The sequence below is a fragment of the Mustelus asterias genome, chromosome 21 (genome assembly GCF_964213995.1).
Source record: "Mustelus asterias chromosome 21, sMusAst1.hap1.1, whole genome shotgun sequence".
Classification (NCBI taxonomy): Eukaryota; Metazoa; Chordata; class Chondrichthyes; order Carcharhiniformes; family Triakidae; genus Mustelus; species Mustelus asterias.
Window position 1 is genome coordinate 4973870 of NC_135821.1, and position 20495 is coordinate 4994364.

Here is a 20495-nt window from a genome sequence, read left to right on the forward strand (position 1 = left end):
CTGCTCAGCGATTCTGCGTTGTCGTGTGTCATGAAGACCACCTTGGAGAACGCTTACCCGAAGATCAGAGGCTGAATGCCCGTGACTGCTGAAGTGTTCCCCGACAGGAAGGGAACACTCCTGCCTGGTGATTGTCGAGCGGTGTTCATTCACCCGTTGTCGTAGCGTCTGCATGGTCTCCCCAATGTACCATGCCTCGGAACATCCTTTCCTGCAGAGTATCAGGTAGACAACGTTGGCCAAGTTGCAAGAGTAGGTACCGCGTACCTGGTGGATGGGGTTCTCACGTGAGATGATGGCATCCGTGTCGATAATCCGGCACGTCTTGCAGTGATTGCTGTGGCGTGTCGTGGTCACTGTGACAGTGAACAGAACTCCTCACTCACTTGAAGAAGGAGCCTGAGACTCCGAAAGCTTGTGCTGCCAAATAAACCTGTTGGACTTTAATCTGGTGTTGTGAGACTTCTAACTGTGCCCACCCCAGTCCAATGCCGGCAACTCCACATCATAGCATTTATTGCCCATCCCATTGACAATGATCATCTTTAGATTTTTTAATTCCAGATTTATATTGAATTCAAATTTAACCATCTGCCGCGGTGGGATTCGAACCCAGCTCCCCAGAGCATCAGTCTGGGTCTCTGGATTGCTAGTCCATTGATAACTGCTATGTGCCACTGCCACACCCAACATGGCTGACAAGCGGGGACTCGCCGTGAGACCACTCAAAATGGCGGACGATGCTCGACGGTCGAAGCACGCGCGTCACTCTCAACATGGCGGCCGCTACCCTTTCCAATATGGCGGTGGCCAGGCCCGCCGTTGGCCAATCAGCGGCCGCGGATCCGGCGGCGCGCGGCCTGTCAGGGGCAGGCGTCGGGCACGCTCCCGCGGCCTGTGCGCGCTCCCATGGGCAGCCGCTGGCGCATCTTGGGCGGCCTGGTGCTGGGCTTGCAGCCAGTCCGCCGCTTGCCCCTAGCCCGGCCTCCGGCCCGGCCCCCCGCCCGGGCCCCGACACTCATCCGCAGCCGCTCCCAGCACCACGGGGGCAGCCAGAGCTACCTGAACTACCCGCGGGAGTGTGAGGAGGGCATCAACCGGCAGATCAACCAGGAGCTGTCTGCAAGCTATGTCTACCTGTCCATGGTGAGAGCCTGACACAGCCCAGAGACTCCCAATCCCAGAGAATCCCAATCCCAGAGAATCCCAATCCCAGAGAATCCCAATCCCAGAGAATCCCAATCCCAGAGAATCCCAATCCCAGAGACTCCCAATCCCAGAGACTCCCTATCCCAGAGACTCCCAATCCCAGAGACTCCCTATCCCAGAGACTCCCAATCCCAGAGAATCCCAATCCCAGAGAATCCCAATCCCAGAGACTCCCAATCCCAGAGACTCCCAATCCCAGAGACTCCCTATCCCAGAGACTCCCAATCCCAGAGAATCCCAATCCCAGAGACTCCCAATCCTAGAGAATCCCAATCCCAGAGACTCCCAATCCTAGAGAATCCCAATCCCAGAGACTCCCAATCCTAGAGAATCCCAATCCCAGAGACTCCCAATCCCAGAGAATCCCAATCCCAGAGACTCCCAATCCTAGAGAATCCCAATCCCAGAGACTCCCAATCCCAGAGAATCCCAATCCCAGAGACTCCCAATCCTAGAGAATCCCAATCCCAGAGACTCCCAATCCCAGAGAATCCCAATCCCAGAGACTCCCAATCCCAGAGAATCCCAATCCCAGAGAATCCCAATCCCAGAGACTCCCAATCCTAGAGAATCCCAGTCCCAGCACATCCCAACAGGGAATCCCAGGGAATCCCAATCCCAGAGAATCCCAATCCCAGCACATCCCAACAGGGAATCCCAGAGAATCCCAATCCCAGAGAATCCCAATGCCAGCACATCCCAACAGGGAATCCCAATCCCAGAGAATCCCAATCCCAGAGACTCCCAATCCTAGAGAATCCCAATCCCAGAGACTCCCAATCCCAGAGAATCCCAATCCCAGAGAATCCCAATCCCAGAGACTCCCAATCCCAGAGAATCCCAATCCCAGAGAATCCCAATCCCAGAGAATCCCAATCCTAGAGAATCCCAATCCCAGAGAATCCCAATCCCAGAGAATCCCAATCCCAGAGACTCCCAATCCTAGAGAATCCCAATCCCAGAGACTCCCAATCCCAGAGAATCCCAATCCCAGAGAATCCCAATCCCAGATACTCCCAATCCTAGAGAATCCCAATCCCAGAGACTCCCAATCCCAGAGAATCCCAATCCCAGAGACTCCCAATCCCAGAGAATCCCAATCCCAGAGAATCCCAATCCCAGAGACTCCCAATCCTAGAGAATCCCAATCCCAGCACATCCCAACAGGGAATCCCAGGGAATCCCAATCCCAGAGAATCCCAATCCCAGCACATCCCAACAGGGAATCCCAGAGACTCCCAATCCTAGAGAATCCCAATCCCAGCACATCCCAACAGGGAATCCCAGGGAATCCCAATCCCAGAGAATCCCAATCCCAGCACATCCCAGCAGGGAATCCCAAAGAATCCAGCACATCCCAGCAGGGAATCCCAGAGACTCCCAGCACATTCCAAAAGGGAATCCCAGAGAATCCACATCCCAACAGGGAATCCCAGCACATCCCATCTTAGAATCCACATCCCAGAGAATCCCAACAGGGAATCCCAAAGAAACCCAGGAAAACCCAATGGCGACTTCTAGCACATCTCAACAGGGAATCCACACCCCAGAGAATCCCAACAGGGAATCCTAGAGAATCCCAGCACAACCCAACAGGGAATCCTCATCCCAGAGAATCCCAACAGAGAATCCCAATCCCAGGGAGCACCAACAGAGAATCCCAGCTCAGAATCCACATCCCAGAGAGTCCAGCACATCCTAACAGGGAATCCCAGAGAATCCCAATCCTGGACATCCCAGGAGGGAATACCAGAACATTCCATTCAATCCAGGATATGCCAGGAGGCAATCCCAATGATGTGAGGAGAAAATCCAGCAGATCCCATTTAACCCAACATATCTCAGGATGGAATCGCAGCAGATCCTCACTGTTTAATACATTCCAGGAGAGAATCCCAGCAGGGAAAACAGATCCAAGGACAGAATCCAACAGACACCAACACATCCCAGGTGGCAAATCCCAACGGGTAAACCAGCACATCCTAGCAGTAAATCTATCACAATTGCAGGAGAAAAACCAGCCCATCCCGTACAGCGTAGTGCACCCCCAGCAGTAGAATTCAATCATATCCCAGCAGGGAATTCCAGCCCACTCTTACTGTATAGCACAAATCTAGAACATCCCATTACAACCCAACACATCCCAGCAGTGAATCCCAGTATATCCTCGCTCTCTAGAGTAATACCAGCCAGCACATCCCATTCAATCTAGAATTTATCTTCAATCTCAGTGGAGAGACCGGGATATGCCATCCTACCCCCTCAGAAATCTACTTTGATCACGTACAATGTAGCACGTCCCCCTCACAGCACCAGCAGAGGAACCAAACATATTCACTCCCAATCCCAGCACACAATTCCAGAGAGTTCCCCCACAATCCCAAAAATATAGAATCAGTTTGGGTAGAGATAAGAAATAGCCAAAGAAATAAGTTGCGGGCGTGCGGGCGTGGGGGGAGTTTTTCACACAGAGAGCAATGGGTGCCTGGAACGCGCTGCCAGAGGAGGTGGTGGAAGCAGGCACATTAGCAACATTTAAGAGGCATCTGAATGGGTGCACGAATAGGGAGGGAGTGGAGGGATACGGACCGAGTAAGGGCAGAAGGTTTTTTTAAAAAACTTAGCTACGGCGTCATGATCAGCATGGATTTGGAGGGCCGAAGGGCCAGATCCTGTGCTGTACTTTTCTTTATTCTTTTGAGTTGTTTACAAGTCCCATAATAGTAGCTACAAGACATAGTACAGAGCTTAAATCAAGACATAATGTAAGCAAAGGTAGTCCAAAGGTGTGTGGGTTAGGTTGATCGAGCTTAGTAAATTGCCCCTCAGTGTCAGGGAGATTATTAGGGTAAATATGTGGGATTACGGGGATAGGGACTGGGTGGGATTGTTGTCGGTGCAGGCTCGATGGGCTGAATAGCCTTCTGCACTGTAGGGATTCTATGAATAGTGGTGGGAGATTTTAATCTTCATAAAGATTGGACGCCTCAAATTGGCAAAAGTATATTTATTAGTATCACAAGTCGTCTTACATTAACACTGCAATGAAGTTACTGTGAAAATCTCCTAAGTCGCCACACTCCGGCGCCTGTTCGGGTACACTGAGGGAGAATTTAGCACGGCCAACCAGCACATCTTTGGACTGTGGGAGGAAACCGGAGCACCCGAAGGAAACCCACGCAGACACGGGGAGAATGTGCAGACTCCACACAGACAGTGACCCAAGCTGGGAATCGAACCTGGATCCCTGGCGCTGTGAGGCAGCAGCGCTAACCCACTGTGCCACCTTGCCACCCTAGTAGGCTGAAGGATGAGGTCATAGAGTGTAATTGGGACAGTTTCTTCGAACAATATGTTCTGGAACCAACCAGAGAACAGGCTATTTTAGATTAGTGATGTGTAATTAGGCTGGACTAATTAATGACCTCATTGTAAAGAATCCTCTAAGCAAGAGCGATCATAACATGATAGAATATCCCGTTCAGTTTGAGGGTGAGAAATTTGTGTCTGAAATTTAAATAAAGACTGATACAAGGCCGTACGGACAGAGTTGGCTAAAGTGAAATGGCAGAAGAAAAGGTTAGACAGTAGCATAGCAGTGGCAGACATTTAAGGAGATATTTCATGACTCTTAATGAAGGTGTATTCCATTGAGAAAGAAAGACGCTCGGAGAAGGATGCAGTATTTGTGGAAGGAAGTTAACAGTGATATCAAGTTGAGAGATAACGTGCTGCAAAGATTAGTTGTGGAACAGGAGATTGGGAAGATTTTAGAAGCCGGTGAAGGAAGGTTAGAAAAATAATAGAAAAATTGGAATGTGAGAGAAATTAGCAAGAAATATAAAAGCAGACAATTATAGTTTCTACAAGTATATGAAAAGGAAGAGAGTAGCTAAAGTAAGCATTGGCCCCCTAGAGGATGAGACTGGGAATTAATAATTGGAACAAGGAAATGACAGATTTTGAACAAGTATTTTCTAACTATCTGCATTAAGCATACCATGAACAGTTGATCAAGACGCAAGTGGGAGGGAGGAACTTAAAACAGTCACGATCAGTACCTAATTTTTTATTTATTTATTAGTGTCACAAGTAGGTATACATTAGCACTGTAATGAAGATACTGTGAAAATCCCCCAGTCGCCACACTCCGGCGCCTGTTCGGGTAACACTGAGGGAGAATTTAGCACTGCCAATGCACCTAACCAGCACGTCTTTCGGACTGTGGGAGGAAACCAGAGCACCCGGAGGAAACCCACGCAGACACAAGGAAAACATGCAGACTCCGCACAGACAGTGACCCAAGCTGGGAATCAAACCCGGGTCCCTGGCGCTGTGAGGCAGCAGTGCTAACCACCGTGCCAAAGTACTGGGAAAGCTAATGGGACTAAAAGTTGGATACATCGCCTGGCTAGCATTGAGCCGTGTAAGGCACAGGAGGAGGCCATTCGGCCCATTCTCTGCAGAACAATCCAGTCAGCCCTCTGCTTGATCACCATACCCCTAGCTTTCTGAAAGAAATGGCTGTGTAGACAATAGGTGCATTCGTTGTAACCTTCTAAAATTCCATAGATTCTGGAAAGCAGCCAGTGGATTAGAAAATCACAGATGCAACCACAGTATTCTAGAAGGGAGGGAGACAGAAAGCAGTATAATAAAATCAAAATATCACTAATGCTGCAAGTCTGAAATAAAAACAGGAAATGTCGGAGGAAAATCTCAGCAGTTCTGGCAGCATCTGTAGAGAGAGAGAAAGAGAGTTAATGTTTCAAGCCTGTAGGACTTCTTCAGAACTGAAGAGAGGTAAAAATGTGATGGGTTTTATGATGTTGGAAAGGGTTGGGGTGTAGATTTGGTGGGGACTATATTCTAACATCTGTCATTGGGAATATGCTGGAATCCATTATCGAGACAACAGACATTTAGGAAAATAGTAATACAGTCAGGCAGGGTCAGTTTGGTTTTGTGGAAGGGAAAATGTATTTGACAAATTAATTAAGAGTTCTTTGAGGATGTAACAAGCAGGGTGGATAAAGGGGGACCTGTAAATGTAATGTATTTGGATTTCCAAAAGACATTTGATATGGTGCCACATAAAAAGTTACTGGACTGGATAAGAACTCATGGTGTTGGGGTGATATGTTAGTACGGATTAGAGGATTGACTAGCGAACAAGAAACAGGAAGTCGGGATAAACTGCTCACTTTCAGGTTAGCAAACTGTTAATTACTGGAGCACCACAGGACCCTGAACTATTTACTCATGGTGGCACGGTGGTTAGCACTGCTACCTCACAGCGCCAGGGACCTGGGTTCGATTCCTGGCTTGTGTCACCGTCTGTGCGGAGTCTGCACGTCCTCCCCGTGTCTGCGTGGGTTTCCTCCGGGCGCTCTGCTTTCCTTCCACGGTCTGAAAGACGTGCTGGTTAGGGTTCATTGGCCGTGCTAAGTTCTCCCTCAGTGTACCCAAACAGGCGCCAGAGTGTGGCGACTAGCGGATTTTTACAATAACTTAATTGAGTGTTAATGTAAGCCTGACTTGTGACTAATAAATAAATAAAACTTCGTACACCGGTGACTTGGATGAGGGGGTCAGACTGTATTGTAGCCAGATTTGCCATTGATAGAAAGATGAGTCAGAATGCCAGATGTGAGGATGGTACAATCCAGAAAAGAGTTTCGACAGGTTAAGTGAGTGGGCAAGAAATTGGCAGATGAAGTATAATGTAGGAAGATACGAGTTTGTCCACTTTGGCAGCAAGAACAAAAAAGCAAACTTATTTAAAAAGTGCGAGACTGCAGATTGCTATAATACACAGGGATCTGGTTGGCCTTATACAAGAATCAGCAAGTCATGAAGGCGGCGAATGTAATGTTGCCCTTTATTGCAAGGCAGATTACTTCATTTTATTACATCAACAGTACTTAGCACTGCTGCCACACAGCATCAGGGACCCGGGTTCAATTCCGGCCTTTGGTGACTGTGGGGAGCTTGCACGTTGTCCCCGAGTCTGCGTGGGTTTCCTCTGGGTCCTCCGGTTTCCCCCCACAGTCCAAAGATGTGCAGGTTAGGGAGATTGGCCGTGCTAAATTGCCCCTTCGTGTCCAAAGATGTGCAGGTTGGGGGGATTGGCCATGCTAAGTTGCCCCTTAGTGCCCAAAGATGTGCAGGTTAGGTGGATTGGCCGTGCTAAATTGCAGCCCACAGCCTGCAAAATAATTAATTAAAGCAATTTTAAGGAGCATCTGAAAGGAGGAGAGGTTTAGGAGGGAACTGCAGGTCTTGGGGCCGAAGCAGATAGAATCCATCGAATCCCTACAGTGCAGAAGGAGGCCATTCGGCCCATTGAGCCTGCATCGACAACAATCCCACCCAGACCCTATCCTCATAGCCCCATGTATTAACCCCGCTAATCCCCCCTGACACTAAGGGGCAATTTTAACACAGCCAGTCAGCCTAACCTGCACATCCTGGGACTGTGGGAAGAAACCAGAGCACCCGGAGGAAACCCAGGCAGACACGGGGAGAACGTGCAGACTCCGCACAGACAGCGACCCAAGCCGGGAATCGAACCCGGGTCCCTGGCGCTGTGAGGCAGCAGTACTAACCACCTCCCTATATTGTGGGCTGGCATATTGATGGGCCGAGGTCCCCGTGGTGTTCTCAGTTGTGTTAGGTAGTGAACGGTAGGCGACAGCAATGGTGACAGAAGGGTGGGATATGTCTGTGCGGGGGTGGGGCACACCTTGGGTAGTGAGGGTGCTCTGTATCCTGCCGCCACTCGCTCTTCTTCTCTGTTTTCAGTCTTACTACTTCGACCGGGATGATGTTGCTTTGAGGAATTTTGCCAAGTTTTACCTGGAGCAGTCGTTTGAGGAGCAGGAGCATGCAGCCAAGCTGATGAAGTTTCAGAATCAGCGAGGGGGCCGCATCATCCTGAAGGATATCAAGGTTAGCGCAAGGGAGAGCTCTCCCTCCTTCTTTTCTTTCCCTTCTGACCCACTTCTCCCCTTGTCCCCCCCACATTAATAAATGCTCCCCCTCCCCCCCCCCGCCCCCACTGAGCCTGCTGTCTTTATTTCTAGAAGCCGGATCGGGACGAATGGGGCAACGGATTGGAAGCTATGGAAGAGGCTCTGCAGTTGGAGAAAGAGGTGAATCAGTGTCTCCTGGACCTGCACAAACTGGCCTCCGAGCACGGCGATCCTAATGTGAGTCCTGCCACCCTGAATTACGTGTATAAATCTATCCACCTTAGAGCAGAAATGTTTCTGCGTAGACAGGATCGATACGTTCAAAATGATGGCAAGAGGAAATGAGGAGAAACTGTTTCCACTGTCAGGAGGGCTGGCGTGACACAGATTTAAGATCATTAGCAACAGAAGCCGAGAGATAGATGAAGATTAAAGATTAAATTTAGGGAAGTGAGTTGTCATGATTTGGAATCACATCAGCTTCTCAGAGCGGTACGGGTGGCACAGTGGTTAGCACTGCTGCCTCACAACACCAGGGACCTGGATTTGATTCCCAGCTTGGTTCACTGTCGGTGTGGAGTTTGCACATTCTCCCCGTGTCTGCGTGGGTTTCCTCCAGCTGCTCCGGTTTCCTCCCACAGTCCAAAAATGTGCAGGTTAGGTGGATTGGCCATACTAAATTAACTAGTGTCCAAAGACGTGCAGGTTAGGTGGATTGGCCATGCTAAATTGCCCCTTAGTGTCCAAAGATGTGCAGGTTAGGTGGATTGGCCATGCTAAATTGCCCCTTAGTGCCGTAATATGTGCGGGTTACGTGGATTGGCCATACTAAATTGCCCCTTAGTGTCCAAAGATGTGCAGGTTAGGTGGATTGGCCTTGCTAAATTGCCCCTTAGTGTCCAAAGATATGCAGGTTAGGTGGATTGGCCATACTAAATTGCCCCTTAGTGTCCAAAGGTGTGCAGTTTAGCTGGATTGGCCATGCTAAATTGCCCTAGTGTCCAAAGATTTGCTGGTTAGGTGGATTGGTCATGCTAAATTGCCCCTTAGTGTCCAAAGATGTATAAGATGTGATTAGGGATGAATATGTGGAGTAATAGGGATAGGGCCTGGGTGGGACGCTGTATGAAAAGTCAGTGCAGGCTCAAAGGGCCGAATGGCCTCCTTCTGTAGGGATTCAGTGATTCAATCAGCTGTCTGAAAGAGCAGTGGAAGAAACTCCAGTGGTAATTTCCCAAAGGGAATTGGATAAATGCTTGAAAAGGTAAAGTTTGAAGGACTGTGGGGAATGAGTAAGGGGAGTGGGATGAGTTAGATAACTCTGTCACAGAGGCAGCACAGACGTGATCGATGGAAAAGCTTCCTTCTCCGCCAGGCAGTTTCTGATTGAAGGCAGAAGGAGGGAATCGAACAAAGTGCGGACTTTATGACTCTGCCACGTTTTGCTCTTCTTGGGTAGGTAAAGATTATGAGAATGTCCCCGTGATCTCTGGTCAGGAATGAGAATCGGGAAGGGGAGTGTGTACAATCCCCCCCGCATCATTGACTGAGTAAAATATGGAGAGAAGTTCCACCCTGACACAGAACCCCCACACAGTTACATCCCTGCAGCTTTAAAAGCCGGATGTACGTGGGAGGCGATGGCCGAGTGGTATTATCGCTAGACTATTAATCCAGAAACTCAGCTAATGTTCTGGGGATCCGGGTTCGAATCCCGCCACGGCAGTTGGTGGAATTTTAATTCAATAAAAAAATTATCTGGGATTAAGAGTCTACTGATTACCGTGAAACCATTGTCGATTATTGGAAAAACCCATCTGGTTCACTAATGTCCTTTATTGGAAGAAAGCGGTGGCACGGTGGCACAGTGGTTAGCACTGCTACCTCACAGCACCAGGGACCTGGGTTTGATTCCCGGCTTGGGTCACTGTCTGTGCGGAGTCTGCACGTTCTCCCCGTGTCTGCAGGGGTTTCCTCTGGGTTCTCCAGTTTCCTCCCACAGTCTGAAAGACGTGCTGGTTAGGATGCATCGGCCGTGCTAAATTCTCCCTCAGTGTACCCTGAGTGTGGCGACTAAGGGATTTTCACAGTAACTTCATTGCGGTGTTAATGTAGGCCTACTTGTGACACTAATAAATACACTTAAACTGCATTTAACACGGGGCAGCAAATGTCATAAATCCAAATACCTTCAATTAATTGGTAGCCATTAGAAAGCTTCCATTTATATATAGCTCTTTGAGCATAACACAATGTCCCAGGGCATTTTCTGACAAAGTCTGACACCAAGCCTCATGAAGGGGAGATGGTGGGGCGTAATAATGTCACCTGACTAGTACTCCAGAAGCCCAGGCTAATTTCTGGGAGCTTGGGTTCAAATCCCACCATGGCAGCTGGAGGATTTAAACATAGAATCATAGAATCCTTATAGTGCAGAAGGAGGCCATTTAGCCTGCATCGACCACAATCCCACCCAGGCCCAACCCACATAACCCCGCATTTTTACCATGCTAGTCCCTCTGACACTAAGGGGCAATTTAGCATGGCCAGTCCATCTTAACCTGCACAACAGGTGGCACAATGGTTAGCACTGCTGCCTCACAGTGCCAGGGACCAGGGTTCAATTCCCAGCTTGGGTCACTGTCTGTGTGGAGTTTGCACGTTCTCCCTGTGTCTGCGTGGGTTTCCTCCGGGTACTCCGGTTTCCTCCCACAGTCCGAAAGACGTGCTGGTTAGGTGCATTGGCCATGCTAAATTCTCCCTCAGTGTTACCCGAACAGGTGCCAGAGTGTGGCGACTACGGGAATTTCACAGTAACTTCATTGCAGTGTTAATGTAAGCCTTACTTGTGACTAATGAATAAACCTTTATCTTTGGACTGTGGGAGGAAACCGGAGCACCCAGAGGAAACCCACGCAGACATGGGGAGAATGTGCAAACTCCACGCAGACAGTCACCCGAGGCTGGAATTGAACCCGGGTCCTGGCGCTGTGAGGCAGCAGTGCTAACCACTGTGCCACCGTGCCGTTACCAGTGTTGGAATGATGAAATCAGGGTTCGCCAGAGTTGGAGGAGAGTAAAGATCTCTAAGGGATGGCTTTTTTTTTGTATTGGGACACTCAAGAGTCAGGATCTGGTAATATCTAACTAGTTATGAACAATTTTGACCTTGAAATGTGTTTTGTTAATCAACTGGACAATGTAAAAGAATTGGGGCTGGTAACACTAAACCCATCAGCAGGGTCTGGTAATAGTAAACTGAGGTGGGTCCAGTTGATGAACTGAGCTACAGTATGGAGAGACCGCATTTTCTTTCTGTTCCAGCTATGCGAATTCCTGGAATCGAACTACCTGAATGAGCAAATTGAGGCCATCAAGATGTTTGGAGATCACATCACCAACCTGAAGAGACTGGGAGCCCCTGAGAATGGCATGGGGGAGTACCTGTTTGATAAGCACACCCTGGGGGAGAGCAGTTAAGGATGGGTAACATTGGGCCAACCTTGACTCGTTAGAGTCCGGCTGGTGTCTTGTTAGGTCTGCCTTCCCTAGTTTTTTCTGCAAGCTCATCATTGGCCAGAGAGGGTTCCATTGTTCAGCCGGGCCGTCGATCTTGCTGCCCCGTATGTTACGTTTACCACACTCTTGTTACCAAAATGGTTGCGGTAATTGCAATGTGGCATTAAAGTGTTCCCATCTGGCAACAGTAATCCACCGGACAAAAGTTCCAGAAAGAACAACTTTGCAATCTGTTCCCAAATAAAAGTTGTTAAACCTTTACTGTTTTGCCTCTTAATGTTGTTCGGATCCACAGGGAAAGACTAGGGTCCCCTTTTCACATAGCGAATGTCGCACCAGCCACGTATGATCTCCTAAAAGGTGCTTGTGTGGGTAGCTAGCTTTCCTGGAATTTGGCCAAATGACCAGCCTTTTTGGTGACCCTGCATGTCTTCTCCTGCCTGTCACTTCTCGACCCAAACAGGGATGCCAGCTTTCCCACAGAAGCTTCAGGATTCCTGGGTCCATCCTTGTCCTCTATTGATGCACTTCAGACAACTTGCCCGACGTAAAACTGAACTGGAAACCTTCCTGATCGATTATGGCTCTGTCTCACACCTAACAATGTACTCCAGAATTCTTAAAGGAACAAGAGCGGGAGGCGATGGCCTAGTGGTATTATGGCTAGACTATTAATCATCCAGAAACTCAGCTAATGCTCTGGGGACCCGGGTTCGAATCCCGCCACGGCAGATGGTGGAATTTGAATTCAATAAAAAAATCTGGAATTAAGAATCTACAGGTGACCCATTGTCGGAAAAACTCATCTGGTTCACTAATGTCCTTCAGGGAAGGAAATCTGCCGTCCTTACCTGGTCTGGCCTACATGTGACTCCAGAGCCACAGCAATGTGGTTGACTCTCAACTGCCCTCGGGCAACTCGGGATGGGGTAATAACTGCTGGCCAGCCAGCGATACCCATGTCCCATGAATGAATTTTTAAAAAAGATGTCTGCCATGACAACTCAAATGACCTACGCTTGTATAAAAATCTTTCACAGCCAACTTGGAAATATATCGCCGTTCCTCCACTGGATCAAAACCCTGGAGCTCCCTCCCTAACAGCACTGTGGGTGGATCCAGTTGGTGAACTAAGCTACAATATGGAGAGATGAGTAGCTCACCTGATGAAGGAGTGGCGCTCCGAAAGCTCGTGCTACCAAATCGCTTCTCGGCCTTTTGGCTAAGATCAAGTGTAGTATGGATCGCCTGCACTTGGTTGAGGTCATTAGGTTACACTGAGGCTTCATGTGTTTCATATGAAGCAATTTTTAAAAGCGGCATCTCGGCCTTTTGGCTAAGATGCAAATGAGCTCAAGTCTTGGAGGAGGATCCTCCCCCTTCTCCAATCAGCTTGACTCATGTAGATCAGGCCCAGGACAGGGTGGTTTTGGTCTCCCGCCCTGTCTTTGTCAGCCTGGATCTGAAATGTCTCAACTTGTTGAGACTCTGAATTGGATTTGATTTGATTGAATTGGAAAAGTATAAAAAAAAATAAAAAACACCTGTTGGACTTTAACCTGGTGTTGTAAGACTACTTACTGTGCCTACCCCTGTCCAACGTCGGCAACTCCACATCATGGAGACCAGGAAAGGAGGGTAGATTTCCTTCCCTAAAGGACACGAGTGAACCAGATGGGTTTTTCTGACAATCAACAATGGGTCATCAGTAGCTCCTTAACTCCAGATATTTTTATAGAATTGAAATTCCACCATCTGCCGTGACCGGATTCTAACACAGTCTCCAGCTGGCTGAGGGATGAATTGACCAAGACAACTGGAGAATTCAACCACCCTTCTCCCAATGATACCATAGATTTTCTCAAACTGACTTGAGAGATTTGAAATGCAAAACAGCTGTGTGGAAAGTGCAGCATTCCCTCAAAACTGCACTGGGAGCGTCAGACAAGAGTTACCTCCAGATTGGGCTACAACTAATAAGTGGTGATCATGACCGATATTTTACGACCTCGGGCGAGGCTTGTAAAATCCCACCCGAGGCCAGCGGAGAATACCGTTCTGTGAGCCGTGGGGTGGGCGTGGCGGTAAAATTCCAGCACACAGGTTTGAAAAGCAAGAGTTCAACATTAAAGAAAGTCACCCAGGAGCAATTAGGTTACACCAGTAATACCCAAACTGTATTAAGTGCCCACACAAAAACAGAAAATGCTGGAAAATCTCAGCAAGTCTGATAGCACCTGTGGAGACAGAATAGAGCCAACATTTCAAGTCTGGATGACCCTTCGTCAGAGCTGTATTAAGTGCCCATTCGTTCAAATTTGTAAATTTGAACATTATATCTCGGCATGCGTGTGAAGTTTTAAAGTTTAAAGTGTACTTATTAGTGTCACAATTAGGCTTACATTAACACTGCAATGAAGTTACTGTGAAAATCCCCTAGTCGCCACCACTTCGGCGCCTGTTCGGGTACACTGAGGGAGAATTTAGCACGGTCAATGCACCCCAACCAGCACATCTTTCAGACTGGGAGGAAACCAGAGCACCCGGAGGAAACCCACGCAGCAAGAACGTGCAAACTCCACACAGACAGTGACCCAAGCCGGGAATTGAACCTGGGTTCCTGGCGCTGTGAGGCAGCAGTGCTAACCACTGTGCCATTGTAATAGGCTTCATGCTGCGCAATTTTGGTGAAATGTAACTGAACCCCATTTGATTAGTAACCAACCTTTGACCACCATCTTTGGGCAAGCTCATTTGCACAAGAGATCCATGAATACACAGCGGTAGTGGTAATGTCACGAGACTAGTAATCCAGAGACGAAGCCTCATGCTCGGGAACACTGGTTCAATTGTGAAAAAACCATCCAGTTTGCCAACACCTTTTACCAAAGGAAGTTGCCATCCTTATCCAGTCTGCCCTACTCGTGACTCCAGACCCACGTCAATGTGGTTGACTCTCAGCCACGACAGTACAAGAGCAATTAAAGATGGGGTTACAAATGTAGTCCTAGCCTGTGACATCCATGGCCCTTGAAGAAAATGTTGTTAGGGAAATGGCAAGGCTCATAGAATCCTACAATACAGGAGGCCATTCAGCCCATTGAGTCTGTACCAACCACAGTCCCACCCAAGCCCTATCCCCATAATCCCATGCATTTACCCTAGCTAGTTCCCCTGATACTAAGGGGCAATTTAGCATGGCCAATCCACCTAACCCGCACATCTTTGGACTGTGGGAGGAAACCGGAGCACCCGGAGTTTTTAAGTTTATTTATTAGAGTCACAAGTAAGGCTTACGTTAACACTGCAATGAAGTTACTGTGAAAATCCCCGCCACACTCCGGCGCCTGTTAGGGAACGGTGAGGGAGAACTTAGCATGGTCAATGCACCTAACCAGCACATCTTTGGACTGAGGGAGGAAACCAGAGCACCCGGAGGAAATCCATGCAGACACGGGGAGAATGTGCAAACTCCGCACAGACAGTGACCCAAGCTCAGAATCGAACCTAGATCTCTGGTACTGTGAGGCAGCAGTGCTAACCACTGTGCCACCATGCCCCCCCGAGGAAACCCATGCAGACACAGGGAGAACATGCAAACTCCACACAGACAGTGACCCAAGCCAGGAATCGAAGCTGGGTCCCTGGCGCTGTGAGGCAGCAGCGCTAACCACTGTGCCACCCACAAACTATTTTGACTGGTGCTGAACTTACTCCTTGGGGAAGGAGTAGCCAGTCTATTTTTTTCAATTCATTTTTGGGATACGGGCATTGCTGGCTGGCCAGCATTTATTGCCCATCCCTAGTTGCCTGAGGACAGTTAAAAGTCAACCACATTGCTATGGCTCTGGACTCACACATAGGCCAGACCAGGTAAGGATGGCAGATTTCCTTCCCTAAATAGTGAATCAGATGGGTTTTTCCTGACAATGGGTTATCATTTATGCTTAATTCCCGATTTTATTTAATTCAAATTCCACCATCTGCCATAGTGGCACAATGATTAGCACTGCTGCCTTACAGCACCAGGGTTTGGTTCCTGGCTTGGGTCACTGTGTCGAATTTGCATTCCCCCCGTGTCTGTGGGGTTTCCTCCCGTTGCTCCGGTTTCCTCCCAGTCCAAAGATGTGCAGGTTCAGTGGATTAGCTATGCTAAATTGCCCCTTAATGTCAGGGGGAACTATAGAATCCTTTCTTTAAAATTTGTTAGTCACAAGTAAGGCTTACATTAACACTGCAATGAAGTTACTGTGAAATTTCCCTAGTCGCCACACTCTGGCGCCTGTTCGGGTACACTTAGGGAGAATTTAGCATGGCCAATGCACCCTAACCAGCACATCTTTCAGACCTGTGGAAGGAAACCAGAGCACCCCGAGGAAACCCACACAGACACAGGAAGAACATGTAAACTCCACAGTGACACAAGCCAGGAATTGAACCTGGGTCCCTGGCGTGTGGCTTTTGCTACCAAATAAACCTGTTGGACTTTAACCTGGTGTTGTTAAACTTCTTACTGTGAGACAGCAGTGCTAACCACTGTACAGTGCAGAAGGCTATTTGGCCCATCAAGCCCGCACTGACAACAATCCCATCCAGGCCCTATCCCCGTAACCCCACATATTTACCCCCACTAATCCCCTGACACTGGGGTCAATTTAGCATGGCCAATCACCTAGTCCACACATTTTTGGACTGTGGGAGGAAACCTATGCAGACACGGGGAGAATTTGCAAAAGCCTCACAGGCTGGGAATCAAACCACAGTCCCGTGAGGCAGCAATGCTAACCACTGTACCAACTAGCTAGGGTAAATGCATGTGTTATGTGGATAGGGCCTGGGTTGGTTTGTGGTCAGTGCAGATTTGCTGGGCCAAATTGCCTCCTTGTGCACTGTAGGATTCCATAAACTCAGGCCTCCACAATATTAGCTGTGGATTAATAATGCAGTGATAATAGCACTAGGCCGGGACCCTCTATAATACTATAGAGAGTCTAGCTAGAGAGCCAGCATAGGTGTCAGTGGCTAATTGATAAACATTTCCACTCTCTAATGCATGAAGTATCACAACATGCACCACCTAATATTCCGTGACACCTATAAGCTCAAATGAAAAAGTTACACCCATGTGTCAGTGGTGCATGGGAGAATCAGCCTGGAATGTGAAATTAAGGATTCCTTCCCAGAGTTCTGACAAGTAACTGCAATGTTTCGACAAGAAAGGAACACATTTTTAACACTTGAACAATGTTTATTTTCTTAAACCAGTTGTGCCAATTTGATAGAAAAAAAGGTTACATTTCAGAACATGATCTTAACCTTTCCATTTATAAACTTAATTCACAATCAAGTTAACATCAAAAACTGACTCAAATTCAAAAATGGTAGACAAATAACTGCCACTTGACAACAAGGAAAAGCATCAATAGTAGAGAAATTGGTGGAAATATAGGCACTGGTTGATCTGTAGGTGGGTGTTTAACTGCTCTCTTCCAGAGAGTGCTTGTCAAACAGGTATTCAGCCATGCCATTCTGGGGAGCACCCAAACGGACCAGGTTGGTGATGAAGTCGCCAAGCTTCTTGATGGCTTGAACCTGCTCATCCAAGTAGTGAGTTTCCAGAAAATCACACATCTAGAACAAGAATTTTTTTAAAAAGTGGTTGTTAGCACTGATGATTTTGAAAAAAAAAAATCAGAATTTCTAGAGTGCAAGAGGAGGCCATTTGGCCCATCAAGCCTGCACCAACTCCAATAACAATCCTTCCCAGGTAGTATCCCTGTAATTTGACATTTTACCCTGCCAATCCCCTGAAAGGAGCAACTTGTGGCCAACCCAACCTGCACATCAGATACTATGGGGAAATTCAACATGGCTAATCCATCTAACCTACATACCTTTGACTGGGAGGAAACCCATGCCGACATGGCAGAACATGCAAGCTACAGTTACCCAGGGCCAGAATTGGATCCCAGATCCCTGGCACTGGGAGGCAGCAGTGCTAACCACTGCCTCAAATTAAATGCTTATTGTTTAGCTAGTGCAGTATTTAATCAGTCTTTGGCCATCGTAAATTAACATTACAATTAGTTTAGTTTATCTTGGGGGTTAGGTAGTCCATTGAAGAGTAAAAGTAAAGTTTATTTATTAGTCATAAGTAGGCTTATATTAACCCTGCAAAGTAGTTACTGTGAAAATCCCCTAGTCGCCACACTCTGGCACCTATTCGGGTCCAGTGTGGGAGATTTTAGCATGACCAGTGACCAATTTAGCATGAATTCATTGCTAGGGACCCAGGTTCAATTCTGGCCTCAGGTCACTGTCTGTGTGGAGTTTGCACATTCTCCCTGTGGCTGCGCGAGTTTCCTCCGGTTTCCTCCCACAGTCCAAAGATGTGCGGGTTAGGTTGAGTGGCTATGCTAAATTAACCGTAGTATCAGGGGGATTAGCAGGGTAAATGTGTGGGGTTACAGGAATAGGGTCTGGGTGGGATTGTGGTCAGTGCAGACTCCATGGGCTGAATGGCCTCCTTCTGTACTGTCGGAATTCTATGACCAATGCACCTAACTAGCATGTCTTACAGACTATGGGAGGAAACCTGGGGAGTCGGTGGAAACCCACGCAGACACGGAGAACATGCAAACTCCACACAGATAGTGACCCAAGCTGGGAATTGAATCCAGGTCTCTGGAGCAGTGAGGCAGCAGTGCTAACCACCATGCCACCAAATTGTGAACAAAGTGACTGAGATAGAATCATATAATACCAAGAAGCCATTCAGCCCATCCAGTCCACACCAACCATAATCCCACCCAGGCCCTATCCCCCTACATATTTATCTTGCTCATCTGCCTGATGCTCATGGGTAATCAATCCACCCAACCTGCACATCTTTGGACTGTGGGAGGAAACCCACACAGACATGGGGAGAATGTGCAAAATCCACACACAGTGAGCTAAGGCCAGAATTGAACCCAGGTCCCTGTGGCACTGTGAGGCAGTGCTAACCACTGCCACCAGATCAGCAACAAATCATTTGCAAAATATGAAAAATATTCAGGATTCATAGACTATTCCATCTATCTTCCCACAGGAAAATTCTTGCTGTCAGATGGCAAGGCTAATAAACAGTAGGCCGGTCCCTTTGTCTCAATATTTTACAGTCCAAAATGATAATTAATACTTGTTAGATAAAAGTCTGCAGTCCACATAGCCTTAACTGAACTGGGGAGAGAGTTTAAGAGCAGGAGAAAAACTGGCCTTGGGAAGAACAAAGAGGCTGGTACGTACATGTGCATCGACCTTGTCGGAAGCTAGTTTGTGCAGCTCCAGGAGGGACTGATTCACAGTCTTCTCCAAATGAAGGGCGCATCTCATGGCTTCAAGACCATTACTCCACTCATCCCGGTCAGGTTTCTAGAAGGAAGAGACCAAAACAAAAAAGTGATTAGATCACAAATTGAGAGAGAGAGAGACAGACAGACAGAGCATATAATTGAGAGAAAGGCAACCCCCTTTGTACTAACCGAGACGTCCTGCAGGATAACACGGCCCCCGCGCTGGTTTTGGAATTTCATCAACTTTTCTGCATGTTCCCTCTCCTCGTGCGATTGGTGTTTGAAAAACTTGGCAAAGTTCTGCAGGGCGACATCATCTCTGTCGAAGTAGGCATACTGGGAGAGGGAGAGAGTTATTAAAGTAGAACCAAAAAAAATTTACAAATTCCTCCAAATACCATTGAGATTCTGCTATGAAATTCGAATCTGCTACGAATTAAACTATTTCCTAGAATTGAGATGTTTACCAGCTTAGATCTTAAGAGTGTTTTTAAAAATAAACTTGAAGAGGGACCACTCCCTTTTATTCACAAAGGCAAAAGCACCAGGAGGTCTGGGTGAAATGGCTTTGTGTCTAAAAGATAAGGGGATTTCTCGCAAGACCTGACCCCCCCTTTCTCCCAGTCAAAGAGATGAAATTTACCATCTTAGTGTCCTCCGCAACTCAGATTTCTCTCCCTCCCGCCCCAAGAACAAGCTGCAATTGTAACCTTACCATGGAGATGTAGACATAGGAAGCGTACAGCTCCATGTTGATCTGGCGATTAATTGCTGCTTCGCATTCCTGGTGGTAGTTCTGGCGGACTTGAAAAGCCATTCTTCTTCCAAATCAGCAAGTTGACAAAACAAGTGTTAAAAAAAAAAGATTTTTTTTTTCAAAACTTAGAAGTAGGAAGCTGGGGGTTCTATTCCGTTCAAACACTGTTGAAGCAAGAATACTACCCGGATTCTGAACCAGTCTCGCACCAACACCTTTTATATGCTGAACAAGTCACCGCCCCCAGCCTTGGACCGCCTTTCATGGATGAGTCAGCACAAATTGGTTAACTCTTACAATGTTGTACTACCAAATAAACCTGTTGGACTTCAACCTGGTGTTGTGAGACTTCTTACTGTGCCCACCCCAGTCCAACACCGGCATCTCCACATCAGGGTTTCACAACACCAGGTTAAAGTCCAACAGTAGCATGAGCTTTCAGAGTGCTGCTCCTTCATCAGCTGAGTGCAGGATTTGTTTCACAAACAGGGCACATATAGACACAAACTCAATTACAAGATAATCTGTAACCCCCCACGACTTGCCTGGGCTTGCAAAATCTCACTGACTGTCCTCTCTCCCACTCACATTGTCTGCACCTGTAAAGACTTGACTACCTGAGCAGACTCGCATTCCAACCATTATCTTGTAAGTTGAGTGCTATGTTGAGTTATGGGAGGAAACCGGAGCACCTGGAGGAAA

The 20495-nt window shown here is 47.7% G+C and overlaps 2 protein-coding genes and 1 pseudogene across 2 annotated transcripts; 2 read left to right on the forward strand and 1 right to left on the reverse strand.

Annotated features, from left to right (window-relative positions):
- Nucleotides 1-874: 874 nt before the first annotated feature.
- Nucleotides 875-11963, forward strand: LOC144509023 (ferritin heavy chain B-like). Its single transcript, XM_078237280.1, has 4 exons — nucleotides 875-1146; nucleotides 8014-8160; nucleotides 8295-8420; nucleotides 11508-11963. Exons 1-4 carry the CDS (start codon nucleotides 910-912, stop codon nucleotides 11661-11663), a joined length of 666 nt encoding a protein of 221 aa, XP_078093406.1. The 5' UTR covers nucleotides 875-909; the 3' UTR covers nucleotides 11664-11963.
- Nucleotides 11964-12904: 941 nt separating this feature from the next.
- Nucleotides 12905-13084, forward strand: LOC144509622 (U2 spliceosomal RNA; annotated as a pseudogene).
- A 3845-nt stretch (nucleotides 13085-16929) lies between these two features.
- LOC144509025 (ferritin heavy chain-like) lies at nucleotides 16930-20262 on the reverse strand. The gene is made up of 4 exons (XM_078237282.1): nucleotides 19752-20262; nucleotides 19226-19372; nucleotides 18990-19115; nucleotides 16930-17333 (listed from the first exon to the last, which is right to left on the reverse strand). The coding sequence occupies exons 1-4, from the start codon at nucleotides 19851-19853 to the stop codon at nucleotides 17178-17180; spliced, it is 531 nt and encodes a 176-aa protein (XP_078093408.1). The 5' UTR covers nucleotides 19854-20262; the 3' UTR covers nucleotides 16930-17177.
- Nucleotides 20263-20495: the final 233 nt, after the last annotated feature.